The 26,601-nt window shown below is 45.0% G+C and overlaps 1 protein-coding gene across 1 annotated transcript in view; it reads left to right on the top strand.

Annotated features, from left to right (window-relative positions):
• RSU1 (Ras suppressor protein 1) overlaps positions 1 to 26,601 on the top strand; it is a 160,471-nt gene that overhangs the window by 27,015 nt on the left and 106,855 nt on the right. Inside the window, exons 4-7 of the mRNA XM_066585784.1 lie at positions 2,581 to 2,701; positions 13,529 to 13,647; positions 17,067 to 17,149; positions 18,095 to 18,209. Of these exons, the coding sequence (XP_066441881.1) occupies positions 2,581 to 2,701; positions 13,529 to 13,647; positions 17,067 to 17,149; positions 18,095 to 18,209 (438 nt within the window). The remainder of the gene's footprint in view (positions 1 to 2,580; positions 2,702 to 13,528; positions 13,648 to 17,066; positions 17,150 to 18,094; positions 18,210 to 26,601) is intronic.

Raw genomic sequence — 26,601 nt, 5'->3', positions numbered from 1 at the left:
GTCTGAACGATGACCTTGTCCTTTGTCACCGACTATCCGGTTTCACCCCGACACAGATGGCGTCCTTCTACCGCGCCCTCCGCAGACTCCGGATGATGTTAAATCCTTCCAGCGCCATTCCCCTTTATCTGTGGAGCGGTATTCACCCCGCGCTGTCAGCCGCCGGCATCGTACTGCCGGATAATAGCAAACATTGATCTGTTACTAATCTGATGTAACCTTTGTGTGTATCGATCACAGCTTTATACTCCGGAGAGGGAGGCCAAAAAGTCGCCTTTGGTTGAGTAAGACATGATTGGCCACTTGCTGTCGGCCATGTAAATCCCCCGTTATATTAACCGCTTCACGGTTCATCGCTTCTAATAACTAGCCCAAAAATGTTACTCTCCTCCGTTTTAATGTATACTGTATGCCTAAATAGAAGTATCGGATGGCCTAAACAGCATCATCTTACAGGGGTTTTTGGTGTATAACCTCATTGTTGGCAGTTGGGTGGGTGGTGGTGGTGGGGAATCTGTAAACGGGTGCGGGATTCTATATCTGAAGCCTACGGGACAGGTTTACTGGATATCATTCGGCCAGAAGACCCGGTGATGTTACCGATCAGATGGCGTGGCACCGGAACGCCACCACAGTACTTCTGCGCTGCCATAAGTATATTAATTGAATAAAGTTGGGGGGGGGGGGGGGGAATGAAATTTTAAAAAGTTCTCAGATAACCCCTTTAAGGGGGGGGGGGGGGTGCAGATTGTTCTGTTTTTTTTCTTCAATTCCTCATTAAATTAATACTTTAGCATTTTTTCAAGAACTGTTGCACTGTTCCTCTGGTATTACTCCTGGAAATGGGTAACTCTTCCTCTTGTTAATGGAGTGTGGTCATACTGTCCAATTAGTGCCAGCAGTATGAGAATGCCATTAAAGGGCTTGTCCAGGGTTATAAATACTTGACTGCTTTCTTCCAGTCTCCTCCTTGTCCATGGAGTTGTAACTGGTATTGCTCACTTCAATGGATCTGATCTGCAATACCACACACAGCCCTTTTGCAATGGTGGCGCTGTGTTTAGAGCAAATCGGCTATGATTATCTAACCCCAGTGTAATGCTCATGTAATAACACGTAGCGGTCGGGCAATCATTGGAAAAATGCGTATGCTAGCGCACTTGTAGGGGCGGCCTACAGGTCCTTCTACATGAGCCAATGATTAACGAGCATTAATTTAGAAACCTGCTAATGCAACCATTGGCTTGTGTAACCGGGGCAGCAACCGGCTAACGGATGATCTCAGCGCAACCAATCCTTCTCATTAACTCGTCCCTCCGTGTGATCGGGGGGTGGGGGTGCTTGTACCCCGTGACGGGTAGTGCCTGGCGCTCTCCAAGCGCGCCGACCAATTATCGTTCAAACCAGCGAAAGTGGATGATAATCATTCAGTCTAAACGCAAGTCAATCGCGAATGAGAATCGTTCGCCTCTTGTTCGCCCAATGTTGACTTGTTCGCTTGGCGGTCGCTTTACGCAGCGCTCATTCAGTCCTTCTCATTTGCTTATTCTGGGACTGAACGATTCTGAATGATTCTCGTTAGAACGAGCTAACGATGCATCTGTCTGTCTAAATGGCCAGCCTGAGCGAACGAGTTAGCGGTGACATCGCTCCTTCAAATGAGAATCCCCTCGTCTTAAAGGACCCTTTATTGAAAAGAAGCTGCTTCCATCCCGACCGCCGGTGCATCACGTGATCGCGACACTGAGCCCAAGTGTAAGTAGTAATGACTCTGAGCAGCGCAGAGGCGGCCGGGATCGGAGCAACTTCTCCAATTAAATGTGTGGTAAGGGGGAGCCCGGCGCTGCTTATCACAGGATAGAAACAGGGCCCCCCCCCCCAAAATCCAGAGTACTTACGGGGGAAGAACAATCACATGAACTATGTGGTCAGGTGCCGGTCTCCTGGCATCGCCACTCACATGCTGGGAGCCATGATGCTAGGACAACGGTACCCGACCACTCCGGCCTCTGATTAGCTGCTGCAGTCACATGAACGGCTGGGACTGGTGCAGTGGTCCGAGTGGCTCGGACTGGGCCGGCTGGGCTGGACTGACGGCACATCTAATTGGATAGTTTATTGTTTATTGTTCCCGACCCTTAGCCTTTTTTCCTAATTATTGGGAATACCCCTTTAAGAGCGGACAATCCCTTTAAGTGAACCAGTCTGCAGGCGGCCATGGCACGTATGTATGTACAGTTGAGGCCGGATTCGTTTGGCTTTATGAAAGTTGTTTCTATGAAACGCAGGCGCAACTCATATTGGACTCTCCTGCGTGTGCTAGCCGATCTCCACGGACCGCGCACATCATGTGACCTAGTCTCATCCGTGAACACTGACGGGAATAGGACCTGAAGCCACCTTTTTCATGTGGACCATCACTTTGTGTGAAAGATGTGAATACCTCATAGGCTGACATGGCTCCGTGTGCCGTCTGTGGAAGATGCATACAGCGCACGGCCCGACTACACGGCCGTCTGAATGGCCCCTCCGTGTTCTGCCCGTCAGTCCTGACTTCTCGCTTTCTCTCTGTTCCTGCAGGTGTTCCGGCCAACATTGCAGATCTGAAGAACTTGGAGGTGCTGAACTTCTTCAACAACCAGATTGAGGACCTTCCGACGCAGATAAGCAGCCTCCAGAAACTGAAGCATCTGAATCTGGGGTATGCCTTGCACCATTAGGATGCCTTTACACTGATGCCACTTGACAGTTTGTGTTATATTCACACATAGAAGTCAGGGCACATTTTTGGCTGCAATGTTTAACCCCTCAGTGACAACCAATACCACACTGACCTCACTGATGGGCTTTAAACCTGCAGACATGTTCCTAAGGCTGACAGCCAGGCTCCTGCTCCAACTGCCAGTTGTGGAGTGGAGAAAGCTCAGATCCTGGCAGTTTAACCCCTAACATGCCACAATGAATAGAAACTGTAGCATGTAAACAGATGACAGGAGAAGGGAGCTCCTTCTGTCACTTATCAGCACTCCTTAATGCAATCACATGGGTTACCACGGCAGTCTGACAACGGCCTCTATGTCTGCCATGTAACGCCGGCTATTAGGCACCGCCTCCTGCAGAATCTAATAGGCTGCCATCATAGACTTAGTAGAATACAGTACATAAGTGATGCAGTGTACTATCCTAGCGATTAAACAATTGCGTCTTCAAGTCCCCTTCAGGGACTAAAAAAGTGTTTAAACAATAAAAAAAAGTGTCCAAATAAGTTTAATTTAAAAAAAAAAATGATGATAAAAAAAATATACATTTTTTCTCTCATACACCAAGACTTTTTGAACTGATAAAATACCAAAACCGTTTTTAAAAAGAAGCAAATAATAGATCTTACAAATAAATGTTTTGTTCTTTATCGTGCGGTGAACACCCTAAAAATAACTTTAAAGGGCCGTGCCGAAATCGCTATTTTTTTTATTTTTTATTCACCTCCCAGAAAAACACAATAAAAGGTCATTCAGAAGTCGCATTTACCCAGAAAAGGTGCAAATAAAAAGGACAACTCTTCTGATGAAGAACACGCCCCCGCGGAGCCCCGCTGCCAGAAAAGTGAATGGCTCTGGGCCTCTGAGCGTGGCAGGGCAGGGTCAGATGTTCTTCTTTAAAATGTTTATTATGCAAGAGCAGTTAGAAAGAAATCTCTGTGAACTTGTGGCAGAGAAGAGAATTACCGAATGGGGATCGCCGTGACAACAGAACAAAAAGGGGACGTTTCCATGGCATCTACACTCCATTGTGGGGGGAGTCCATCTTGCTGGATGATGTCGGGTTGCTACGTGGGGATACAGAGAGTATTCCAACATGTCCCAGTGGTGTACGGGGACCGCTACTGTACGCTCACTGATATAATGGGCAGATAATCTGCTCCTTCACACCAGCATCCGGCTGTGGACTCCTGACAGATGGGACGTGGCCTCGTCTGAGAACAAGGGGCCTTATCTATCAAAACGGGCTACCAGTAAGTCTGTCTTTGTTGCCAGTTGCAACCAATCACAACACAGTTTTCATTTTGCCTCAGCAGTTTCAGAAATGAAAGCTGAGCCCTGATTGGTTGCTATGGTGAGCGAGAACTTTCAAATGATACAAAAGGCCTCATTTATCAGAACTATCAAATAGTAAAACTGTCTGTTGCCCCTAGCAACCAATCACAGCGCAGCTTCTCTCTTCCCATACTGCTGACCTAATATGAAAGCTGCGCAGTGATTGGTTGCTAGGGGCAACAGATGGTTTTACTGTTAGGTTTGATAAATGAGGCCCAAAATTCTTGTTGTTTCCTTCATCTGGTGCCGATTTTCTTCCGTCACTCCTCCCCATCTGACCACGTTGTGGGGCTGCCGTGCGGGAGGTTTATAGATGCTATATTTCATCACAGGCTCTAGGGGGCGCTCACTTAGCTTCTCCAGACTGCTGAAAAGCATGTCTGCCTTGTGACTCGTGAACCGGTCTGCTCTCCTAGCAGTTTTCGCAAATCCCCTTTGAAAAAGTAATTCTAAATCGCCGTTTCTTAGCACTTTGCCTTGTACCATTCCTCTGCTGCTCCTCCTGGAAACGTATAACTAAACTGACAATTGGGCTTTACTATTCCTCTCCTAAAATAGATGTATTCCTACATACTCCGACACTGTCATCACCGATTTGGCCAGTGTGTAGGGGCACAACCCCCATCGGCAAGGGGAATGGAAACACCCAGTTGTCAATTTAGTCATATGTTTCCAGGAGGAATAACAGGAGCAAAGCATGGAGTGTAGTGAAGAAAAGATGCACCAAAAGTGCTACATATTCTATGTGAAATACAAATCTTTACTAAAACAGACATTGCATTAATGTGGCCCTCTGGTCTGTCCCCCGCCGGCAAGGGGAAGGGATCTGCCGCTCTCCCTTAGTGCTGGTCCTTGGCTCAATCTGTTCTCAGGGCCACACACCAGTCTTACAAGAGGGCCGCTGTACTTCTCACCGCGCATCAGTAGTCTTAGACTGTTCTCATTGGCCAGATCTGTTCTCCGGATGCACAGCTGGACCTACACAGTCGGCTCCGGTTGGTGTCTGAACTTTGCCACTTTTCTTAGCCAAAAACTACCAGCCAAGGTAAAGGGGGCGTGGCTTATCACAACATATGATTTTACCTCCATTATTCCAATGCTGCCATATAAGACTATATTAGTTGGGGGAGTGGAGGCTGCGCTAACTGGTAGACTTGGATTGACTGGATGGGTCTGGGTTCTCTCCACATGGTGAGGGCATATTGATATTGGGACACTCAGGTGTTATTGTGATCCATGAGGATGGCCGCCATCTTCTCATTAACTGTGATCCAGGATACTTTAGTTTTCACCAAGTGGACACTAACTGATACTTTCCTCCAGGATCGGTGTTTCTTTTTGAAGGGTCACTTTAAGGTCTGGCTGCTTCATTTTTACCTATTCTAACCTATCTGTCCAACTTCTTTTTCGTTTCCATAACTTTTTCTGTGTCTGGGATGAGAACGTCTCGTACTTCAGCTTAGTTGCACTTTTCTTCGGTAACCTCGTATCGGAGAAGACTCACTTTGTGGCAGTCTGCCGTTGTACTCCTAGCAGAGTGTTTCCAATAGACAGGAGAACGATTGCTTTTCGAGTTGTATTCCAAAGTCTCCACGTAAACAGAAGACTTGAAGCGAGGGACTCCGGGGAGCACTCCATTTATCAGCCGTCGTAGCCTAATGATTGTAGACACCATTCAATTAGGAGGCACAGAAGAGGCGGCTCAAGATGGGGGATTTAATGACTTGGATAAATACCATCAACTGTGCAGACTTGTAGAGCAATCTACGCGATTATGGAAAGAAACTGATAGTGCCGTGGTGAGGCGTCCTGATGTTCTGCTTTAGGGTGCCCGCCCACTACAGTTCTTTTTCACTGCGAAATTCGCAGCGTTTTTTTTTCTCCAGGGGTCTATGGGCTATGGGGCTATGATAATGTTAAAATCGTATCGCACAAAATCGCGATTTTGCCGCAATGCGTTTTTTAACATTAGAAAGCCCCATAGACACTTGCCAAAAAAAACGCAGCAAATTGGCAAACACTAGTGGGTAGTCACCCTTAGAGGAGTATCCAAGTCAAGAATATTAAGGGTAGAGAATAGAAATGAGCGAACCTACTCGGCCACGCCCATTTTTCGCCCGAGCGCCGCGATTTTCGAGTACTTCCGTACTCGGGCGAAAAGATTTGGGGGGCGCCTGGGTGAGTGGGGGGTTGCAGCGGGGAGTGGGGGGGGGAGAGGGAGAGAGAGAGGGCTCCCCCCCTGTTCCCCGCTGCTACCCCCCGCTCCGCCACGCCGCCCCCCGAATCTTTTCACCCGAGTACAGAAGTACTCGAAAATCGCGGTGCTCGATCGAGTAATTACTCGAAACGAGTATAGTCACTCATCTTTAGCAGAGAACCTTCAAGATATGGTTCGCGTGGTGCGGGCGTTTTACAAAAAACACAATATGAGCACGTTGTGCGGTCACATCTCATAATTGGTTAAAAGGTAGCTATCAGAGTGTTGTTAATAGAGTGTCTTCTGGACAGGGACCAGTTGGTGACCACAAGGTTCTGTCCGGGTCCTATTCTTTCTAATATGTTGGAAGGTGACCTAGGAGAAAGGGGAACAGCTACGGTCTGTCTTTTGGCACAAAACTGTGCCATACTGTTTATATTCCTGGTGGTGTCTTCAACATGGAGAAAGGTTTAGCCTTATTGGATAAATAGTCAAAACAATGGAAACTGACTTAAATGTTTCCAAATGTAAAATAGTGCACATTGGGAGAAGGAATCCTTGAAGGAGTATATTATCAGTTGTTCTGTGTTATCCAGGAATTCAGAAGAGAAGGATTTAGGGGTTCTGAGCTTGACGGCTTCAGAGCGGTCAGGCAGCAAGTAAGCAAGTAGGAGGCTCTCCATAGTTAGAGGTATTACCAGTAGAAAGAGGGAGATTGTGATCCTGATGCATAGAGCTCTGGTGAAACCTCATCTGGAATACTGGGATTACTTCTAGAGACCTCACCAACAGAAATACATTGATAGAAGAGAACAAGTCCAAAGATGAGCTATAAAACTGGTGGATGGTCTCGAGAACAAAACTTAACAGGAAAGATTTGAATAACTGACTTCGTATAGCCTGGAGGAAAGAAAGATGGGGAGAGGAGAGACATGAAGAAAACTTATATATGTTACAGGAGGAGAGGAATGACATGATGGAAACCTTTATATATGTTACAGAAGGAGAGAAGGGAGAGGAGGACATGATGGAAACCTTTATATATGTTACAGCACGAGAGAAGAGAGAGGAGGACATGATGGAAACCTTTATATATGTTACATGAGGAGAGAGGGGAAAAGAGGACGTGATGGAAACCTTTATATGTTAAAGGAGGAGTGAAGGGAGAGGGACATGATGGAGACCTTTATATACAATTAGGGCCAGAAATATTTGGACAGTGACACAAGTTTTGTTATTTTAGCTGTTTACAAAAACATGTTCAGAAATACAATTATATATATATAATATGGGCTGAAAGTGCACACTCCCAGCTGCAATATGAGAGTTTCCACATCCAAATCGGAGAAAGGGTTTAGGAATCATAGCTCTGTAATGCATAGCCTCCTCTTTTTCAAGGAACCAAAAGTAATTGGACAATGGACTCTAAGGGCTGCAATTAACTCAGAAGGCGTCTCCCTCGTTAACCTGTAATCAATTAAGTAGTTAAAAGGTCTAGGGTTGATTCCAGGTGTGTGGTTTTGGATTTGGAAGCTGTTGCTGTGACCAGACAACATGCGGTCAAAGGAACTCTCAATTGAGGTGAAGCAGAACATCCTGAGGCTGAAAAAAAAGAAAAAATCCATCAGAGAGATAGCAGACATGCTTGGAGTAGCAAAATCAACAGTCGGGTACATTCTGAGAAAAATAATTCACTGGTGAGCTTGGGAACTCAAAAAGGCCTGGGCGTCCACGGAAGACAACGGTGGTGGATGATCGCCGCATACTTTCTTTGGTGAAGAACCCGTTCACAACCTCAACTGAAGTCCAGAACACTCTCAGGGAAGTAGGTGTATCTGTCTCTAAGTCAACAGTAAAGAGAAGACTCCATGAAAGTAAATACAAAGGGTTCACATCTAGATGCAAACCATTCATCAATTCCAAAAATAGACAGGCCAGAGTTAAATTTGCCGAACAACACCTCAAGAAGCCAGCCCAGTTCTGGAAAAGTATTCTATGGACAGATGAGACAAAGATCAACCTGTACCAGAATGATGGGAAGAAAAAAGTTTGGAGAAGAAAGGGAACGGCATATGATCCAAGGCACACCACATCCTCTGTAAAACATGGTGGAGGCAACGTGATGGCATGGGCATGCATGGCTTTCAATGGCACTGGGTCACTTGTGTTTATTGATGACATAACAGCAGACAAGAGTAGCCGGATGAATTCTGAAGTGTACCGGGATATACTTTCAGCCCAGATTCAGCCAAATGCTGCAAACTTGATCGGACGGCGCTTCACAGTACAGATGGACAATGACCCCAAGCATACAGCCAAAGCTACCCAGGAGTTCATGAGTGCAAAAAAGTGGAACATTCTGCAATGGCCAAGTCAATCACCAGATCTTAACCCAATTGAGCATGCATTTCACTTGCTCAAATCCAGACTTAAGACGGAAAGACCCACAAACAAGCAAGACCTGAAGGCTGCGGCTGTAAAGGCCTGGCAAAGCATTAAGAAGGAGGAAACCCAGCGTTTGGTGATGTCCATGGGTTCCAGACTTAAGGCAGTGATTGCCTCCAAAGGATTCGCAACAAAATATTGAAAAAAATATATTTTGTTTGGGTTATGTTTATTTGTCCAATTACTTTTGAGCTCCTAAAATGTGGAGTGTTTGTAAAGAAATGTGTACAATTCCTACATTTTCTATCAGATATTTTTGTTCAACCCTTTAAATTAAACGTTACAATCTGCACTTGAATTCTGTTGTAGAGGCTTCATTTCAAATCCAATGCGGTGGCATGCAGAGCCCAACTCGCGAAAATTGTGTTACTGTCCAAATATTTCTGGCCCTAACTGTATGTTACAGGAGGAGAGAAGGGAGAGGAGGACATGATGGATACCTTTTATATATGTTACAGGAGGAGAGAAGGGAGAGGGGGACATGATGGAAACCTTTATATATGTTATCGGAGGAGAGAAGGGAGAGGAGGACATGATGGAAACCTTTATATATGTTATCGGAGGAGAGGAGGGACATGATGGAAACCTTTATATATGTTACAGGAGGAGAGAAGGGAGAGGAGGACATGATGGAAACCTTTATCTATGTTACAGGAGGAGAGAAGGGAGAGGAGGACATGATGGAAGCCTTTATATATGCTACAGGAGGAGAGAAGGGAGAGGAGGACATGATGGAAGCCTTTATATATGCTACAGGAGGAGAGAAGGGAGAGGAGGGCATGATGGAAACCTTTATTTATATATATATATATATATATATATATATATATATATATATATATATATATATATATATAATATTATAGAAGGGAGAGGGGGACATGATAGAAACCTTTTATATATGTTTCGGGAGGATAAAAGGGAGAGGGGGACATGATGGAAACCTTTATATATGTTACAGGAGGAGAGAAGGGAGAGGAGGACATGATGGAAACCTTTATATATGTTATAGAAGGAGAGAAGGAAGAGGAGGACACGATGGAAACCTTTCTATATGTTACAGGAGGAGAGAAAGGAGAGGAGGACATGATGGAAACCTTTATCTATGTTACAGGAGGAGAGAAGAGAAAGGGGGGACATGATGGAAACCTTTATATATGTTACAGGAGGAGAGAAGGGAGAGGAGGACATGATGGAAGCCTTTATATATGTTACAGGAGTAGAGAAGGGAGAGGAGGACATGATGGAGACATTTATATATGTTACAGGAGGAGAGAAGGGAGAGGAGGACATGATGGAAACCTTTATATATGTTACAGGAGGAGAGAAAGGAGAGGAGGACATAATGGAAACCTTTATATATGTTACATGACGAGAGAAGGGAGAGGAGGACATGATGGAAACCTTTATATATGTTACAGGAGGAGAGAAGAGAGAGGGGGACATGATACCTTTATATATGTTACAGAAGGAGAGAAGGGAGAGGAGGACATGATGGAAACCTTTATATATGTTACAGAAGGAGAGAAGGAAGAGGAGGACATGATGGAAACCTTTATATACGTTACAGGGGGAGAGGAGGACATGATGGAAACCTTTATATATGTTACAGGAGGAGAGAAGAGAAAGGGGGGACATGATGGAAACCTTTATATATGTTACAGGAGGATAGAAGGGAGAGGGGAACATGATGGAAAGCTTTATATATGTTACAGGAGGAGAGAAGGGAGATGAGGACATGATGGAAACTTTTATGTATGTTATAGAAAGGAGTAGGAGACATATTGGGAACCTTTATATATGTTACAGGAGGAGAGCAGGGAGAGGGGGACATGATGGAAACCTTTCTATATGTTACAGGAGGACAGTAGGGAGAGGAGGACATGATGGAAACCTTTTTATATGTTACAGGAGGAGAGAAGGGTGAGGGGGACATGATGGAAACCTTTATATATGTTACAGGAGGAGAGAAGGGAGAGGAGGACATGATGGAAACCTTTATATATGTTACAGGAGGAGAGAAGGGAGAGGAGGACATGATGGAAACCTTTATATATGTTACAGGAGGAGAGAAGGGAGAGGAGGACATGATGGAAACCTTTATATATGTTACAGGAGGAGAGAAGGGAGAGGGGGACATGATACCTTTTATATATGTTACAGGAGGAGAGAAGGGAGAGGGGGACATGATGGAAACCTTTATATATGTTATCGGAGGAGAGAAGGGAGAGGAGGACATGATGGAAACCTTTATATATGTTATCGGAGGAGAGAAGGGAGAGGAGGGACATGATGGAAACCTTTATATATGTTACAGGAGGAGAGAAGGGAGAGGAGGACATGATGGATACCTTTATATATGTTACAGGAGGAGAGAAGGGAGAGGAATGACATGATGGAAACCTTTATCTATGTTACAGGAGGAGAGAAGGGAGAGGAGGACATGATGGAAACCTTTATGTATGTTATAGAAGGGAGAGGAGGACATAATGGAAACCTTTTAATATGGTAACGGTATAAATAATGTTCAGCCAGGAAGTGTTTTTTATTAGGTAGCTGGACACTAGAACAAGGGGGCATAATATGTCATTTGTTGGGGAAAAATCTGAAGCAACGTCTAAAAATGTTTTTGTTCACATAGTAGTAGATGCTTGGAGCAGACGTCCAACAGAAGTGGTTTGAAAATCAACTGCCTGGGACAAGTTTAGATCTGCCCTTTTTCTGACATCGGTAGTTAATCTTGCCGGCTGGAGATTCCCACTGATCAGCTGGTGCCCAGCCCCCTGTCCTGGCTGTCTATAGTGCTGGGGTCCAGGTTGCCGCTGCGGCCACATTCCCACTGATCAGCTGGTGCCCAGCCCCCTGTCCCGGCTGTCTATAGTGCTGGGGTCCAGGTTGCCGCTGTGGGCACATACCCACTGATCAGCTGCTGCCCAGCCCCCTGTCCTGGCTCTCTATAGTGCTGGGGTCCAGGTTGCCGCTGTGGGCACATACCCACTGATCAGCTGCCCCCAGCCCCCTGTCCCGGCTGTCTGTAGTGCTGGGGTCCAGGTTGCCGCTGCGGCCACATACCCACTGATCAGCTGCCCCCTGTCTCGGCTTTCTGTAGCGCCGCGGTCCAGGTTGCTGCTGCGGGCACATTCCCACTGATCTCATTTTGGTGCAGTAAAAGCGTCTCTTCCCCCTTCCGTCTAAGGAGAGCCGCCTGTAGGTACAGCAGATTGGTGCCTAATTGTGTACAAATGTATACCCCAAACCTCAGCATAATGGGACATGCCATGCAGGGTTCCTGGAAAGTTGGGTGACAAATGGAATCCTCATTGCAGTGTCACTCAGCTCTTCCAGGATCCTGAATGCCAACTGCAGAGTTATGCAAGCATTTATACCACACACCGCTATAACTAGTCAAACATTCAGCTCCTGGACAGCTGGGTGACAGGTAAGATCACCGTTTCATTTACACTCAGCTGTCCCTGGATTAATGTTAAATTAGGAAGTCTCCCAAATTGCTCAGAAACGTGAACCTTTTCACATGTGCCTCCGACGTAAACAAATAGAAGTATACATTCCATCTGATTAATATGTACGTAAATATCTGACAAACTGCAGTTGGAGAAAAAAATGTCAATTTTTTAATAATTTCCTCAATTTTGGCATTTTGTTAAATAAATACACACATCGTATATGTTTAGTTTTAAATAACGTACAGTATGTGACTAAAAGACCCCGGGGTGACCTGCAGGGGTGAGACCGTTAGGGAGTTATTGTGTCTTATTGGGCCTGGTCATTAAGGCATAGACAGGGTTGGGCTTGAAGGGGTTAATATTGTGCAAGTATTAAGGAGACTTGTGTTACACTGGTTGTTCAGGGGTTAATACCGTGTAGTCTGAAGCTTGTAGAAGCAGCATGTCCTTGATGCTTTTCCTGGAGGCCATATTTAGTCATTGTATTCGCAGTTCTTAGCCCGGCTTCACACCAACAGATTGTAATTATGGAATCCGCACGGAGGTAACGCGGGAAAACACCGGCGTTAAAAGCAATCCCTTTTTTGCCCACACTTACGTTTCCGAATTGCCTATTCCATGAGCGGAGGAAAAATTTCAGCATGCGCTATTGTGCTGTACAGCCGGCCTCCATTGAAGCCGGGGTCACTGGCCGGACTCCCAGCCAGAAACTGCTGCGGGCGTTCCGCATGCGGAATCCGGTCTGCCCTTGTGAAGCCGGCTTTACTCCTATCAAATCTAGTTTAATGTAGGCACACATCACATTATGTATTCATTCGTTACTACTAAACTTTCGTAGTAATTTCAGCTTTTCTACTGCAATAAGGTGTAACTTAAGGTCTTGTCTTCCGTGATTGGACAGCTAAATTTTTCTTTGTTCTTCTTTGTACTATTAATAAAGATCACACTGAGCTGGTCCCTCAGAAAGAGCACAGTGGGGACGTCACACACAGTTGATGTCTCTTGTTATTTCTCCAATGATCATCACTAACTAATTTGGAACATGAGAGAGCTCAGATCCCGGTAGTCTTATTACCGATTCTCAATTTAAAGGAATACTCCAACAATATTTAATAAACGGGCCATAAATTGTCTTCAGGTGGGACATGGCCAACCAGCAGAGCAGCGGGCCGGACGTCTCACGCATTGTTCTCTACCGTTTGCAGCTGTGGCTTATCTCTATGACTAAATAAGTCCTGTATCAGATCTGATTGCACAGACATGTTTGTACATGAAAGAGAAGCAACAAAAAGTAAAGCCTTTCATTCCTCGTCCTTTTTGTCTTCCAGCATGAACAGGTTAAACTCCTTACCGAGAGGATTTGGTTCCTTGCCAGCCCTTGAAGTCCTTGATTTGACTTACAACAACCTGAATGAGAAGTCCTTACCTGGGAACTTCTTTTATCTAAGTAAGAACACGGTGTGAATTATTTACTACTTCTGCCCGGTGATTGAGCTGCCGGCCCCAGACTTGACTCTAAGGGTCCATCCCACGGTCTGTTAGCCGCATGTGGTCGAAATCCTGCTCACCCCTGGTCAATATGGGGATGGTACTGTCAGCAAAATTTGTGCCATTGGCTAACATGGCTGAGCGGGGTTTTGGCTTCATGCAGTTTACCTGATCGTTGGACCATACCCCTGAGACAGTACTGCATCTTGCCATTGGTTATGACTATTGAATGTTGGATGACTGAAGGTCTGTTGCAGACATGGTATTGCATCCGCAGCATTACTTAAAGGGGTTTTCCGAGTAATAAACACATTGGTGGCATGGGTAGTATGTTGAAAACTCTCTTCCGCTCTGGTCCTATATTTGTATTACTTCTGCTGCAGTGATCACATGGTTGTTTACCCACTTGACCACTACAGCCAATAGGAGGCCCTGACATTGGGACGTCATCAGTGACATCCCATAACTTTACAGGTTTACAGGATGTCTCTGATTCCAAAACACCCAGAAGCATCACTTATCAGATGGCGTGGCACTACCACGCCATGGTGCGAATATTGCCAAAATTCTGTTTTGGGCACAGGGGGAATAACTTGTTTATCGGTGGGGGTACAACCACTGGAACCCCCACCCATCCAGAGATACCTGTTCTGGCGTATCTCTAAATTTTGACAGCGGTGGCCCCTCGCTGACATTCACATTGGAGATGGTAAATTTCAAGCACTCAGCAATCTCTGGCGGCCCCATTGATGTAGATGGAGGGGTGGCACGCACGGACGCTGCTGTCAAAATGTATGCATTTGCTGGGAAGATAATGTACCTCTGGATCAGTGAGAGTCCCAGAGATCTGACCCCACAGATCAGCAAAATATCCCCTATCCTATGAATAGGGGATAATTTGCTGAGATGGGAATACTCTTTTAACCCCTTTAGTGGCACGCCCAGAAAACCTCTGGGGCCTGCTGCACGGACCATGCAGTTAAACCCCGGAAGATTTCTGTGGACAGCTCTAGTGCTGAAACGTGCAGAGCACTGGGACGTCATCTGAAATCTTCCAGGGTTTTAATTGCATTGTTGACTCATTTAAAAAACCTGCCCTGTGAGGCACGACATGGTAATAATAAACCTGCCACTGAAGGGGTTCAAAGAGGTTTCCCACCAGAGAAAGTGATGGCATTTCTTGGACACGTAATCCTCCTCAGAATGGTACTTTTATACGTAACGCATCGAGCTTCACCCCTTAGTGACCGCCCATATGTCTTTTTGCGGTGACCACTAACCGGCTATCTTCTCAGCATGTGCCTTTTTTATGGCACTGCGGCAGAAGTGCGGTGCAGTCGGCAGCTGCCAGGTACCTGGCTCCTGCACTAGCTCCTCGGATCGGAGATGGCTCTGATCCAGGCAGTTTAGAGAAGTTGTCCGGTTACGGGACAACATCCCTTTAATAGGGCTGCCTGTAATAAACTAATAAACCAAGCTGTACTTGCGCTACAGTCCTGCTGTGGTCCCGGGATTTGTTGGGACAGCTGCATGCCTGGAAGTCAGGTGACCGCTGCAGCCAATCAGAGGCTCTAGGATCACATTTGCGAACTCCTGGTATTGTGATGCTCAGGATGTGAGTGCTGATGCCACGTGAACGAGCGGTCATATAGCAGCCTCTGATTGGCTGCAGTGGTCACCTGACTTCCGGTGTTGGTGGCTGCCACAACAAACGCTGGGACCACAGCAGGCCTGGGTAAGTACAGCTCTGTGTGTATGTATATATATGTGTGTGTGTGTGTGTGTGTGTGTGTGTGTGTGTGTGTATGTGTGTGTGTGTGTGTGTGTGTGTGTGTGTGTGTATGTATGTATATATATGTGTGTGTGTGTGTGTGTGTGTGTGTGTGTATGTATGTATATATATGTGTGTGTGTGTGTGTGTGTGTGTGTGTATGTATGTATATATATGTGTGTGTGTGTGTGTGTGTGTATGTATATATATGTGTGTGTGTGTGTGTGTGTGTGTGTGTGTGTGTGTGTGTGTATGTATATATATATGTGTGTGTGTGTGTGTGTGTGTGTGTGTGTGTGTGTGTGTGTATGTATGTATATATATGTGTGTGTGTGTGTGTGTGTGTGTGTGTGTGTGTGTATGTATGTATATATATGTGTGTGTGTGTGTGTGTGTGTGTGTGTGTGTGTGTGTGTGTATGTATATATATGTGTGTGTGTGTGTGTGTGTGTGTGTGTGTGTGTGTGTGTATGTATGTGTATATGTGTGTGTGTGTGTATGTATGTATATATATATATATTAATATAATATAATATATTTTTTTTTTACTACAGGCAGCCCTATTAAAGGGATATTGTCTGGTAACTGGACAACCCGATTAACCCTTTAGATGCTGCACCGCAGCCTTGAAGGAATCTAACAGAGGTAGCCAAGTGACACAATTGTGACGTTCTCCTGGGTTGCAAGGGTATCCAAAGCCTTAACGATGGCCTCGCGGTCAGCTATCTACAGTGACCTATTAAGCCTTGCCAGATGTAGTATTGCCTGTGGATACGCTAGAAAAGTGGGAACACCCCTCTAATGAAAATGGCTTCATATTTGCAGGACTGTGATGACGCGGAAAGTATTTCCATGGAGTAGATGTCCCTGTGTGTCACCCCACCCCCACCCCCACTCCTAAAAACAGCGCTCAAGTGTATTTTACTGCATTTTTTCCCCTCTTTTTTTAAAGAACGCTTCCCGACACAAAATGCAAATGAGCCTATAAACCAGCAGCAACTGTCTATAAAAGCACAAAGCCATCTGAGCGCGCGACCAAATCTGCCACATTTTACTACAGTGCAAATTGTTAATTGTGTCAGTCGCCAAGATATAGATGCCTTCCTGTACATGCGAAGAAAGAGAGAAAAAACAAACTGTCAGAAAAAGGAGATCCGCGCTCACAGAAAAAAAACACTGAGGACAAATTCACGTGTAGACAGTGGTGAGATGAAACACTTACTTGGAAGGAGGGGGGTATGATGCACAAATGCCCCCTCCTCAGAGTGTCCACCACAAGGCATAAAGCTAAGCTTCAAGTCACCAGATGATTCTCCAGTCGTTGAAATCAAACAGAACTTTTAATACGGCAACGCGTTTCGGTGCAGAATAAAGCACCTTTCTCAAGCCATTAACCTTTTAACTTTTTTCTACTTCCTGTACATGCGAGGCGCACAATAAGCCTCTAAATCTGCCTTTGACCTGCTTGTTATTACTGTGAGCCCTGCTATGTCAGAGGCTTCTCACCAGGCCGGGGTTATTAATCAGAGCTGACTGGGGTTATTGATCAGGGCCGCGGCTCGCCGCCTCCACTCCACTCTGTTTATATATTGCTGTTTAATTTGCAGCCACCCTGCGTGCGCTCTATCTAAGTGACAACGATTTTGAAGCCCTGCCGTCCGATATTGGGAAGCTCACAAAGTTGCAGATAGTAAGTAATTTATCTAAATTCCCGGAAAATCAATTCGCTTTCACAGCTCTCAGTAAACGCAAGTCAATTTGAGAAGTGGCATAGTTTATGTTTCAGAAATAAACTACCGCGCCGAGTTCTATTGTCCGGTCTGTCAGGACGGGGGAAGCGGAGCAGGCCAAGCGGAATGCTGATATTACATTAGGAGTTTCAAATTTAATCATTAAAGGGCTTGACCACCTTTATATACAGTCAGGAGAGACCCATTACTAAGGGAGTTAGGAGAAAATCGACTTCCAATGTGGGAAAGTATTAATTGGGTGGGAGGATACATTTTTTTTTTGGTGGAGGAAAGGTTTTTGACGGGCATTTTGAAATCTGCCATGTTGAATATAGCTCAGGATTTTTGCAGTGGGAAGGAGGTCATGTGACAGATCAGTCTTGACTAGAACTTACTAAAGAACACATTGGAAGTGTCAGGTTTTCCCTAATTGTAATTTTTTAGGAGTTAAGTACTTTACACGACATGTTCAATGTGTCCACCATAAGCTCCTCTTATTAGTAGGCTATTTCCATTTATTGTCTGGCAGATATAGGAGTTTCCATTAGTCCACAAGCTCAGTATGCAGGAAATGCTTTAGTAAAGTGAAACCTGATGACGGGTTCCTTTTAAGAGGGCTAATTAGAAGATATACGGGTGTGTTAGTGTGTGTTCACACAGCAGATTCTGCCGCAGCCTACAAGGGGTTTTCCAGACAGTGCCTGCTGTCAGCGCCGCATGAACCGGGACCGAGCGGAAGCCGCTGTAGAGGCCGGCGCCTGTAATTACAGGTGCAGCTCCCACTGATATCATGGAGACGGACAGCAGCTTCCACTCTGACCCTGATGTATCCGAGCTTCTGCTTGGAAAACCCCTTTAACCATGACCTGTTTTGTGACTTTTAATTTTTTGTCTTTCCCTTTAAGATTAGTCTGCGGGATAATGACTTGGTTTCCTTACCGAAGGAGATTGGCGAACTATCTCAGCTGAAGGAGCTTCATATCCAAGGGAACAGAATGACCGTTTTGCCGCCTGAGCTTGGTAGGTGCCATTTATGTCAATAGCGAACTTTAAAAATCACCCCGCTAGAACAAATATCCAATAAATCGATAAATGAATTGAAACGTAAGGAGATGTTTTGGATTTACCGGCTCCAAACTCTCCAGCCATCTGGGCTTAACGAAGTTTTAGAAAAAATATGAATATGATATTTATTATCTTACTATTATATATATATAAGTTTTTTATAGTAACGTTAGTTCAACTATAAATATGATATGGGTTAAGAATATGAGAGTATATGGCTACAGTTTGGGTATTCTTGAATATAAATGGCAATCATTGGGAACATAATGGGTTAAATGAATTTTAATTCCTGTGTATATGAGAAGGGTTAATAGGATCATGAATATATATAAATACGGATTTTTAGCTATTAAATTGGTTAATTTATACAGGAATATGTTTTTTTTTATATAGCATGATATGGATAATTATGGTTTCATATGAATATTAATATGATGACTTGATGGAGGTTTTAGAAATGGTATATTAATTTTATAGATAGAGTAATGTATAAATTAATGAATGTCAAAAATGTTTTTTTTTGTTGTTTTTTTTTTAAAAAGCTAGAATAATTGCTAAAATTTGAAGGAGGATAAGACTTGAATAATCTCTAAGAGAAAAAGGTATAAGACAGAATTATGGATAAGAATGTATAGTGCAATGCGAAAGAATGAAAAGGATTAGAATGACGAGAAATGCTGTTTTTTTTATGAATGGGCAATACATAGTATGATCGGGATTCATCACATGATCCTGAGTATGACGTGTGAGACACGTGACTGTGACGTGTGATCCCACGTGATCTAAAGATGGCCCCGACCAGCGGCGTCCCTGGGTTAATGTGAGTACAGATAATTTGTATAAATATATGTTTGTTATGTGTTTATTTTATGCCTGAAGAGGGCGGTTAAGACTGCCGAAACGCGTAGCAACCAAATAATAAAATATGATTATACTCTTCGGACCATTGTGTCCTCGATGTTCCTGGAGCCCACGAGCGCCGGGGTATTTTTTTGCTGTCACAAGGTCTAGATGAACCAGAGGCAGTTCGGAATGTCACAAAAGACGCTATCCATGAAACCGCAAAGACCGTTCTTAGATGCCGTACACAGCCCTGGCTAATGGACGACACTATGCAGTTCCTTGAAGCGAACATAAAAGCCCGCCTTAAAAACAACCAAGTGAAATGTAAGAGGCTGAAGGGAGTGTTCCGGGCAAAGACCAAGAAAGACAGGGAGCGGTACTATAATGCTCTGGCTGATGAAGCTGAGAAGGGTCTGAAGTCAAACAATCTAAGAGCAGCGTACAAAGCAGTCACCAGAATCCGAGGGTCCTCAGGGACCAGCCAGCATATGCCAATCCACAAATCCGATGGCGGCCTTGGTACCAACCATGGCAAGACACTTCAACGCTGGCGTGAACATTTCTTGTCCGCCCTAAACCATCCAACAGCTAACGCGTGCCATGGCCTCGATGACTTCACATCACATATTCTGTGCCTACGGATACTCCGTCACGGGAAGAGGTCCATTCTGCTATTCAGAAAATTAGACACGGATGTGCCGCCAGCTCAGATGACATTCCACCTGAACTGCTAAAAATGTGCAATTGAGCCGATAAGCACATCAACTTTTTCTGCGCGTCTGGTCTAGTGGGAAAGTCCCCATCGAATGGAAGGAGGGCATCATCCTCGCCCTGTACAAGGGGAAGGGCCCAAAAACAGCATGCACTACCTACAGGCTGATAACGCTCCTTTTGGTTCCCTTGCCCCAAAGGGAACATTCTACTGCATATCCTACTTTCAAAGGTACAATCACTCCTGACCTCCAAGTGGAGACCGCATCAGTCAGGCTTCACGAAAGGCTGCTCCACTGTGGATGCTGTACTCGTTCTTAGGCTCCTCTCAGAGATACACAGAGAATGCTCCTCGTTGCATATGTCGATCTCAAGGTTGGCATTTGACTCGGTCGACAGAGAAGCCCTCTCAAAGGCCCTGCGTGGCATTAGCATCTTCACATCCCTTCTAAACCTACTAAAAGACATGCATCAGGGCCCATCCGCCAAAGTCTGTATCAACGGTTCAACCTCTGCTAGTTTTGAGACCTCATCTGGTGTTCCACAAGGTTGCGTCTTGGCTCCCCCACTCTTCTGCAGGGCCATGGACTGGATTCTTCAGCGTATTGCCCAATGTAATGGGGTCACTCTTCCGCAGTACCACTTCACCGATCTGAACTACGCTGACGATGTTGCACTCTTGGATGTCGCATCTAATAATCTGAGACACTCATTGGAACAGTTCGATTTTGAGGCGTCCTGTCTTGGGATCCACATCTCCTGGCAAAGAACCAAGCTGCAGAATCTAGGCACCAGAGCAATCCCTCCGGACCGAGACGTAAACGGACAGAGTCGACGCTGTCACTGAGTTTGTGTACCTCAAAAGCGTTCAGCACACAGATGGGGGGGCGCTTCCAGACATCTATCCGGCAGAGAATAGCACTGGCAGCCTCGGCGATGAGGTCCCTGGATAAACTTTGTTGGAGGCAGAACATAGCACTCAGGACTAAGATTCGATTCCAGCAGACCTGGAATGCCAATATTATTGTACGGCTCGGAGACCTGGACCTTGCTGTCGTAAACCACTGAGTGTCTGGAGGCCTTTCACATGCGATGCCAATGCCAGATTCTCCGTGTCTGTTGGTTCGACTTCATCAGAAACCGTAAGATACAGGCTTGCATGGGGCTTGAGTCAATCACAGAAACATTAACAAGGAGACGACTCGCACTTTTGGTCATGTTGTACGCTTGTCAGAAGCTGTCCACGGTGCTCTAACCGCAGCAATTGCTAGGAAAATCGCGTGACGACCCCCCTTCTGGATGGCGGAGGCCTCCTGGTCGTCCGTGGCGCTTGTGGGTGCAACAGATAGGCAACGGTACCTCCTCCGACATCCATACTGAATGCAACAATGCTCTCGGTTGTGGTCATTCTAGATCGGCGCTACGGACCCTCGTCATCCAAGAGAGATAACTAATCTCTTTAAAATTGAGCATTGATTGCATTGCTCCTGGGAGTCAGAGCTAAAACCCGGTCTAAACCGTCCAAAGTGCCGATTCACCTACATGGCAAATCTGGTGCAGGTAGGTGCAGTCGTTTGGCCGTGCACAGAGAACGGACAACAGAAATTCATTTTTAACATATATAAAGATGGCGTAACCGAGAACATAAAATCCTACAAATAACGGCTGCTGATAGAAGCTTCTGGAGTGTCGTCCGGGTCTGTAACCTTTGCAGGACTTAATACCAGGATAATTGGTGGTTATTGTGAGACGTTTGGCATTCGTGTAGAATACTGATGAAAACGGAGGAGCTGTATCGATCATCTAAGTTAATTAGCTCGGACTATTTTAATGAATTCAGTATCCATCATGATTAATGACAACATTGTGTATATAAGGCGCGGGGCGTGACGGCGGATGGGAGAAGTTTCATTTCATACTTTTGAGTGGATATTTTGTAACCCCATAACAATAACAATGTGATAGTTATAAAGGAAGGGGGGGTCACATAGTTACAAGCCAAGACAAGATGTCACTCTTATATCCTGATGGGTCAGTCATCGCAGTGATATGCAGATCCAACAAATAACTTGTGACTTGTTATGGGATACAAATGCAGATGCTAAAGGGGTATCTGGACCATTGACCTTTATTTCATATCCACTTCTGGGACTCCCACTTATTGGTAAAACAGGCGGCTCCCGCCCGCAATTGGATAAAGCAAAATGACGGACAATAAAGGGAGGACCAGAAGGAGAGGGCTGGTTGAGAATTGTGCTGCTGCCTCCATTAAAGTTCATGGGAGTAGCTGAAACAGCTGAGTTGGTTGGCCACATTTCTTGACGCAATAAGGTTTTTGGACACTAGTGATGAGCAAACGTTTTAAAAGTTTGTCTGGTTTGCCGAATTTTGGTCAGAAGTTTGACTTTTCGGACCAAACTGGAACTTCCCCCAAGACCCCTAAAACTGGTGTATTACACTGTCTGAGAGCCATACAAGGCCTTATAGCATTCTTTATTCTAATGGGCCTCTACCTGAATTTAAAAAAGACCAAAACTATGACATCTGCAAAAAATGGCCAAATTCAAATCAAAATCGACAGCGGGGCTGTAGAATGCGTGCGAGGCTTCATCTTCCTTGGTTCGAAAATTGTCCAGGATGGAGAATCTACGCCAGAGATAAAACGTAGGATAGAATTGGGGCGAAGCGCGATGCTAAAGATGGCCAAAATCTGGAAAATTAGTCTGCAAACCAACGTATTCCCCAGAGCCATGTATGGATATGAAAGCTGGACTGCGAAAAAAGCTGATAGAAGAAGGATTGATGCGTATGAGCTGCTGGTGCTGGCGAAAGCCACTGCGAATACCCTGGATGGCAAGAGTAACAGAAGTCCTGAATCGTATAATACTGGATATACCACTGGAGGCCAAGATGACCGGGCTCGGGCTCACGGATTTTGGCCATGTAATGCGAGCAGAGTCGCTAGAGAAATCTATAATGCCTAAAATCTATAATAAAGAACATGATGGCCGATACTGTCAGAGCTGATACTGGTATGGGTATTGCACAACTGAAAGATGTGGGGGGAGGGAGCCTTTAGGGTCGCCGAGGGTCGTGAACGACTAAATGGCTAACAACAACATCATAGCATTCTTTGGTCACCTAGGAGGCATCTAAGGACTGTTGAGCTGATTTAAGGCAGAGTCACTTAAGAAAAAGAAGAACAAAGAAAAGAGAAGGGAAAGGATTCTGCTTCAGCTGCTTCCGTTCTTCTGCTTCTTTTCTTTAAAAGGAAGGAAAAAGAAGAGGATGGAAAAAGGAAGGAAGAAGGATTTAGGCAGGTTTGGCTAAAGATCCGCCGAAGGTTCGTGTCTGACTGTTTCGGTTCGCTCACCACTGCTGAACACCATAAATGCTCGGCATACCCCTTTAACATGGAAAAAATAATCTCCTTCTGTAAATACTATATACAGAGTCAATGCATCCGGACTGTAGCTTCTAAGGTGTGGGAGATAATGCATGGCACTTCAGGGGGACACTGGATACACGGGGCTCACTGGTTTAGCCAGGAGGCAGGACATTTGCCCTAATCTAAAATAAATTGGCCCTTGTGTCAGAGAATATTCCCCTCCCCGGGACAGAATTTTTGTCTCTAAACCAGAGGGGTGCTTTAACAATACAGAGGATTCTTACCAATAAGTGTCATCGTTGTGGTGTACATAAGATTGGTCCCAACCAATGAAAAGCTGAAATTATTTTAAAGGGTCACTAACTTTTCAGACAACTTCTGCTCATTTACTAGTTTCTGTTAGTCTCATCGTTTCTGTAATATACTTGTATTCAAAATGTTGTTTTACCCCAGTAAGTCACATTTAGTGGCTGCCACTAGGGGTCCCCTTCCAGCTTCTCTGCAATCCACTCTCTGTTTTTAGGTGCAGAGCTTCTGTAGTAACAAGCACACATGGACATTTCCATAGCAGCAGTGGGAGTGGCTATCTTCACAGGCAGCTGCCCTGCACTTACAGATGGCAGGCTGACAGATCTGCAGACACTGTGATAGCTTTCTCCACAGTCTCTGCCTCTCCTGCTGTTGCAGAGTGTGTGTGTGTGTGTGTGTGTGTGTGTGTGTGTGTGTGTGCCTGTGTGTGTGCCTGTGTGCGTGCACTAACAATTTGGTCAGAATATATCTGAATGCCAGTATCATCCTTGGAAAGCAGAGGGGTGGGCATTCAGATACTGCCTCCTTGCTGATTGGACCAGAGACAGTGCAACACAGCAGGGGAAGGAAGTCAGGACAGTGAACTACTGGCAGAATGCTAGGCTTACTACATGCCCCTTCCCTAAAAGTAGATTGCAAACAATCAGAACAAAGAAACATGAAACCGGGTGCAAATGGCAACAAATGGGGGTAAGGAGAACCTGGTGTACTTGAGAAAACTTGTAAACTCAGATAAACCCCTCTGTGGTAATGTTCCCTCAATGCGCTTGTCAGTATTTGCATGTCTAGAGTATTTCCCCTTATGGATAAGAATTCTGATTTTAGAAATGATTGCAATGCTGGTTGGATGGGGGGGGAGAAGTTTCCGACCCACCGTAAGCTTATGTAATATCACCTCCAGTTGAGATGCATACAAAATCACAGTCTCTTGCAGAGAACACGTCCCAGGCGGATGTATAAATCATGAGCGAATCACTAAAGCTGTCTCATTTTGAATTCTTACTGTTAAACAATTAGAGCGCCATCCGAAGAAGAGTCAAGACGGGGGCTCTGAAATCAAAGGAAGCGGCAGGTGCAATTAGCATGATCAATGCCGCTCATTTAGCACCGTCAGCAGTTGTCGGCGACTATATATAGAATGCATAGCATCAGGATGCCACTGGCACTGCAGCATGCAAGATCTGACGGCAGCGGCGCCACTCCGGCGTGTTAATAATCCGCCTTGTCTGCAGTAAATTCACGTGGAAGAAAGCGACTACCTGTGTTATCGGCTCTGACACGCTCCATCCGCAGAGTCACATCCAGATTTCATTATTTTTTATTTTGCTTATTGTCCGTCTTCGAATTTGCAGTTTTCCGGGACAATGAATTTCCCAAGGAAGTGATGTGCACATTGATGCATCTCTCGATGGCGCTTCTGGGACAATTGAATGCGGGGTAAAAAATGACAGTTGGGTTAAAAATGACTATTTAGTACAAGTTGTTTATTTCTTCCAATAATTCCGAGGTGAATGACACATGAGAGCGCAGATCTCACTTTAATGAGGTTTCACTCGCTTTTCTTGCCTTTGGAATTGTAAGAGCCTGAAAAGTTCCCTTCTGCGGCAATACGGGAAGAAATGTATCAGCGGTGCGGTACGGAGAAAATCCCTGGTGGGCGATGGGACGGAATGGATAGAGCGCCGATGACCTCTGCCTGTCGTAAAGAGAACCAACAAAGAATGGATCCCTCCCCCATCACTTATTGCTCCTCGCTTCCTCGCAGCTTTGTCCCCTATTATCCTTCTGAAATGTATCGAAATACCATTTAGAGCGGTTTTGCGCTACGGGGCGTTGTAGATATGGTCCCCGTGAAATTATAAACTTAATGTCTCTTCCAAAGGACTCTGGGTAAAGTTTTAAGAGCAGCAGCTACAAACATTTATTTTTGCTACAAAGACTAAAACTGAGTCCCCGGTGGATATTGGGTCATTCCAGGACAGTTCGCCCAGGGGGTCACACCCCAGCATCTCTGAGCGCTATGAAACTTTTGCACATTGGTTACTAGAATGTATATAAAAACCTACATTTACAGACCCATAGGGGCAAAAAATACAGGAGGTCACTTTTCCAAAGGTCACCATGAACCATAATTTTTGTTAATTCCTATCTTGGAAGCTGCTGGTTGTCGGAGGATGCGCCGGCGTCCTTCTCTTTGTGGATATGTAGATTTTAGACGGTTTTTTCCTAACTACTTCCTATACGAGTTACAAATTGGAACAATATAAAACAAGTAAAATTGGAACAAAAAAATGTCAAAAACCGTTTTTGTAACTGAGCCACCGTGGGGAGGTAGATGAAAAATGTATATGATATACCCCAAACATTGAACTTTTTATCACAAAATGTCAGGAAGGCGATTTATTTTTTATTTTTATGTAGTTTTTGAAAGGAAAATTCTTGATGGTGACCAACTCTATTTGGACAATAATTTTAAACGATATTAAATATGACCAAACGCACCCGAAAATCCTTTGTATCATTAACTGGGTGAGAAATCTGCTTTTGGACATTAAATTGGTTTAGTTAAACAACCATTATTTGGTTAATTTAATTAATTTGACTTTACATTAATGTGCTTAATTTAAAAGAATTACCATCTCGGAAACCCTGCAGTCAGCCATCAGATGGTTCTTCCCAAAGTGCTCCGTTCTCCAGATATTGTAGATATTGATTCCTCTGGTCGTTCGCAGGGAAACCAACCGCCTCTATGGAAAGATACAGCAGAGTGTGGCGGTGGCTGGTGGCCGAGCTGAAGGCTACTGCACATGCGCTGCGGAGAGCTCGACCCTCAGATTGGCATGAAAGTGCGCAAGAGCCGGCCTCCTTGGCTATTTCTTTCCATAGAGGAGGCGGTCTGTTTCCCTGGCAACAAGCTCTAAACAACCAGAGGAATCAATACCTGCAATATCCGGGGAATGGAGCACATTGGAATGACATCTCTTCTGGATGGCTGCATTGTTCTGCAATTTGTGAACGCATTGAAATAGGATTCCTGAGGTGGAAATACCCCTTTAAGGGTGCGTTCACATGTTGTAGATCCACAGCAACACTGCA

The sequence above is a fragment of the Eleutherodactylus coqui genome, chromosome 12 (genome assembly GCF_035609145.1).
Source record: "Eleutherodactylus coqui strain aEleCoq1 chromosome 12, aEleCoq1.hap1, whole genome shotgun sequence".
Classification (NCBI taxonomy): domain Eukaryota; kingdom Metazoa; phylum Chordata; class Amphibia; order Anura; family Eleutherodactylidae; genus Eleutherodactylus; species Eleutherodactylus coqui.
The sequence above is the reverse complement of the archived record's forward strand: the minus strand, read 5'-3'. Positions and strand labels throughout refer to the sequence as shown.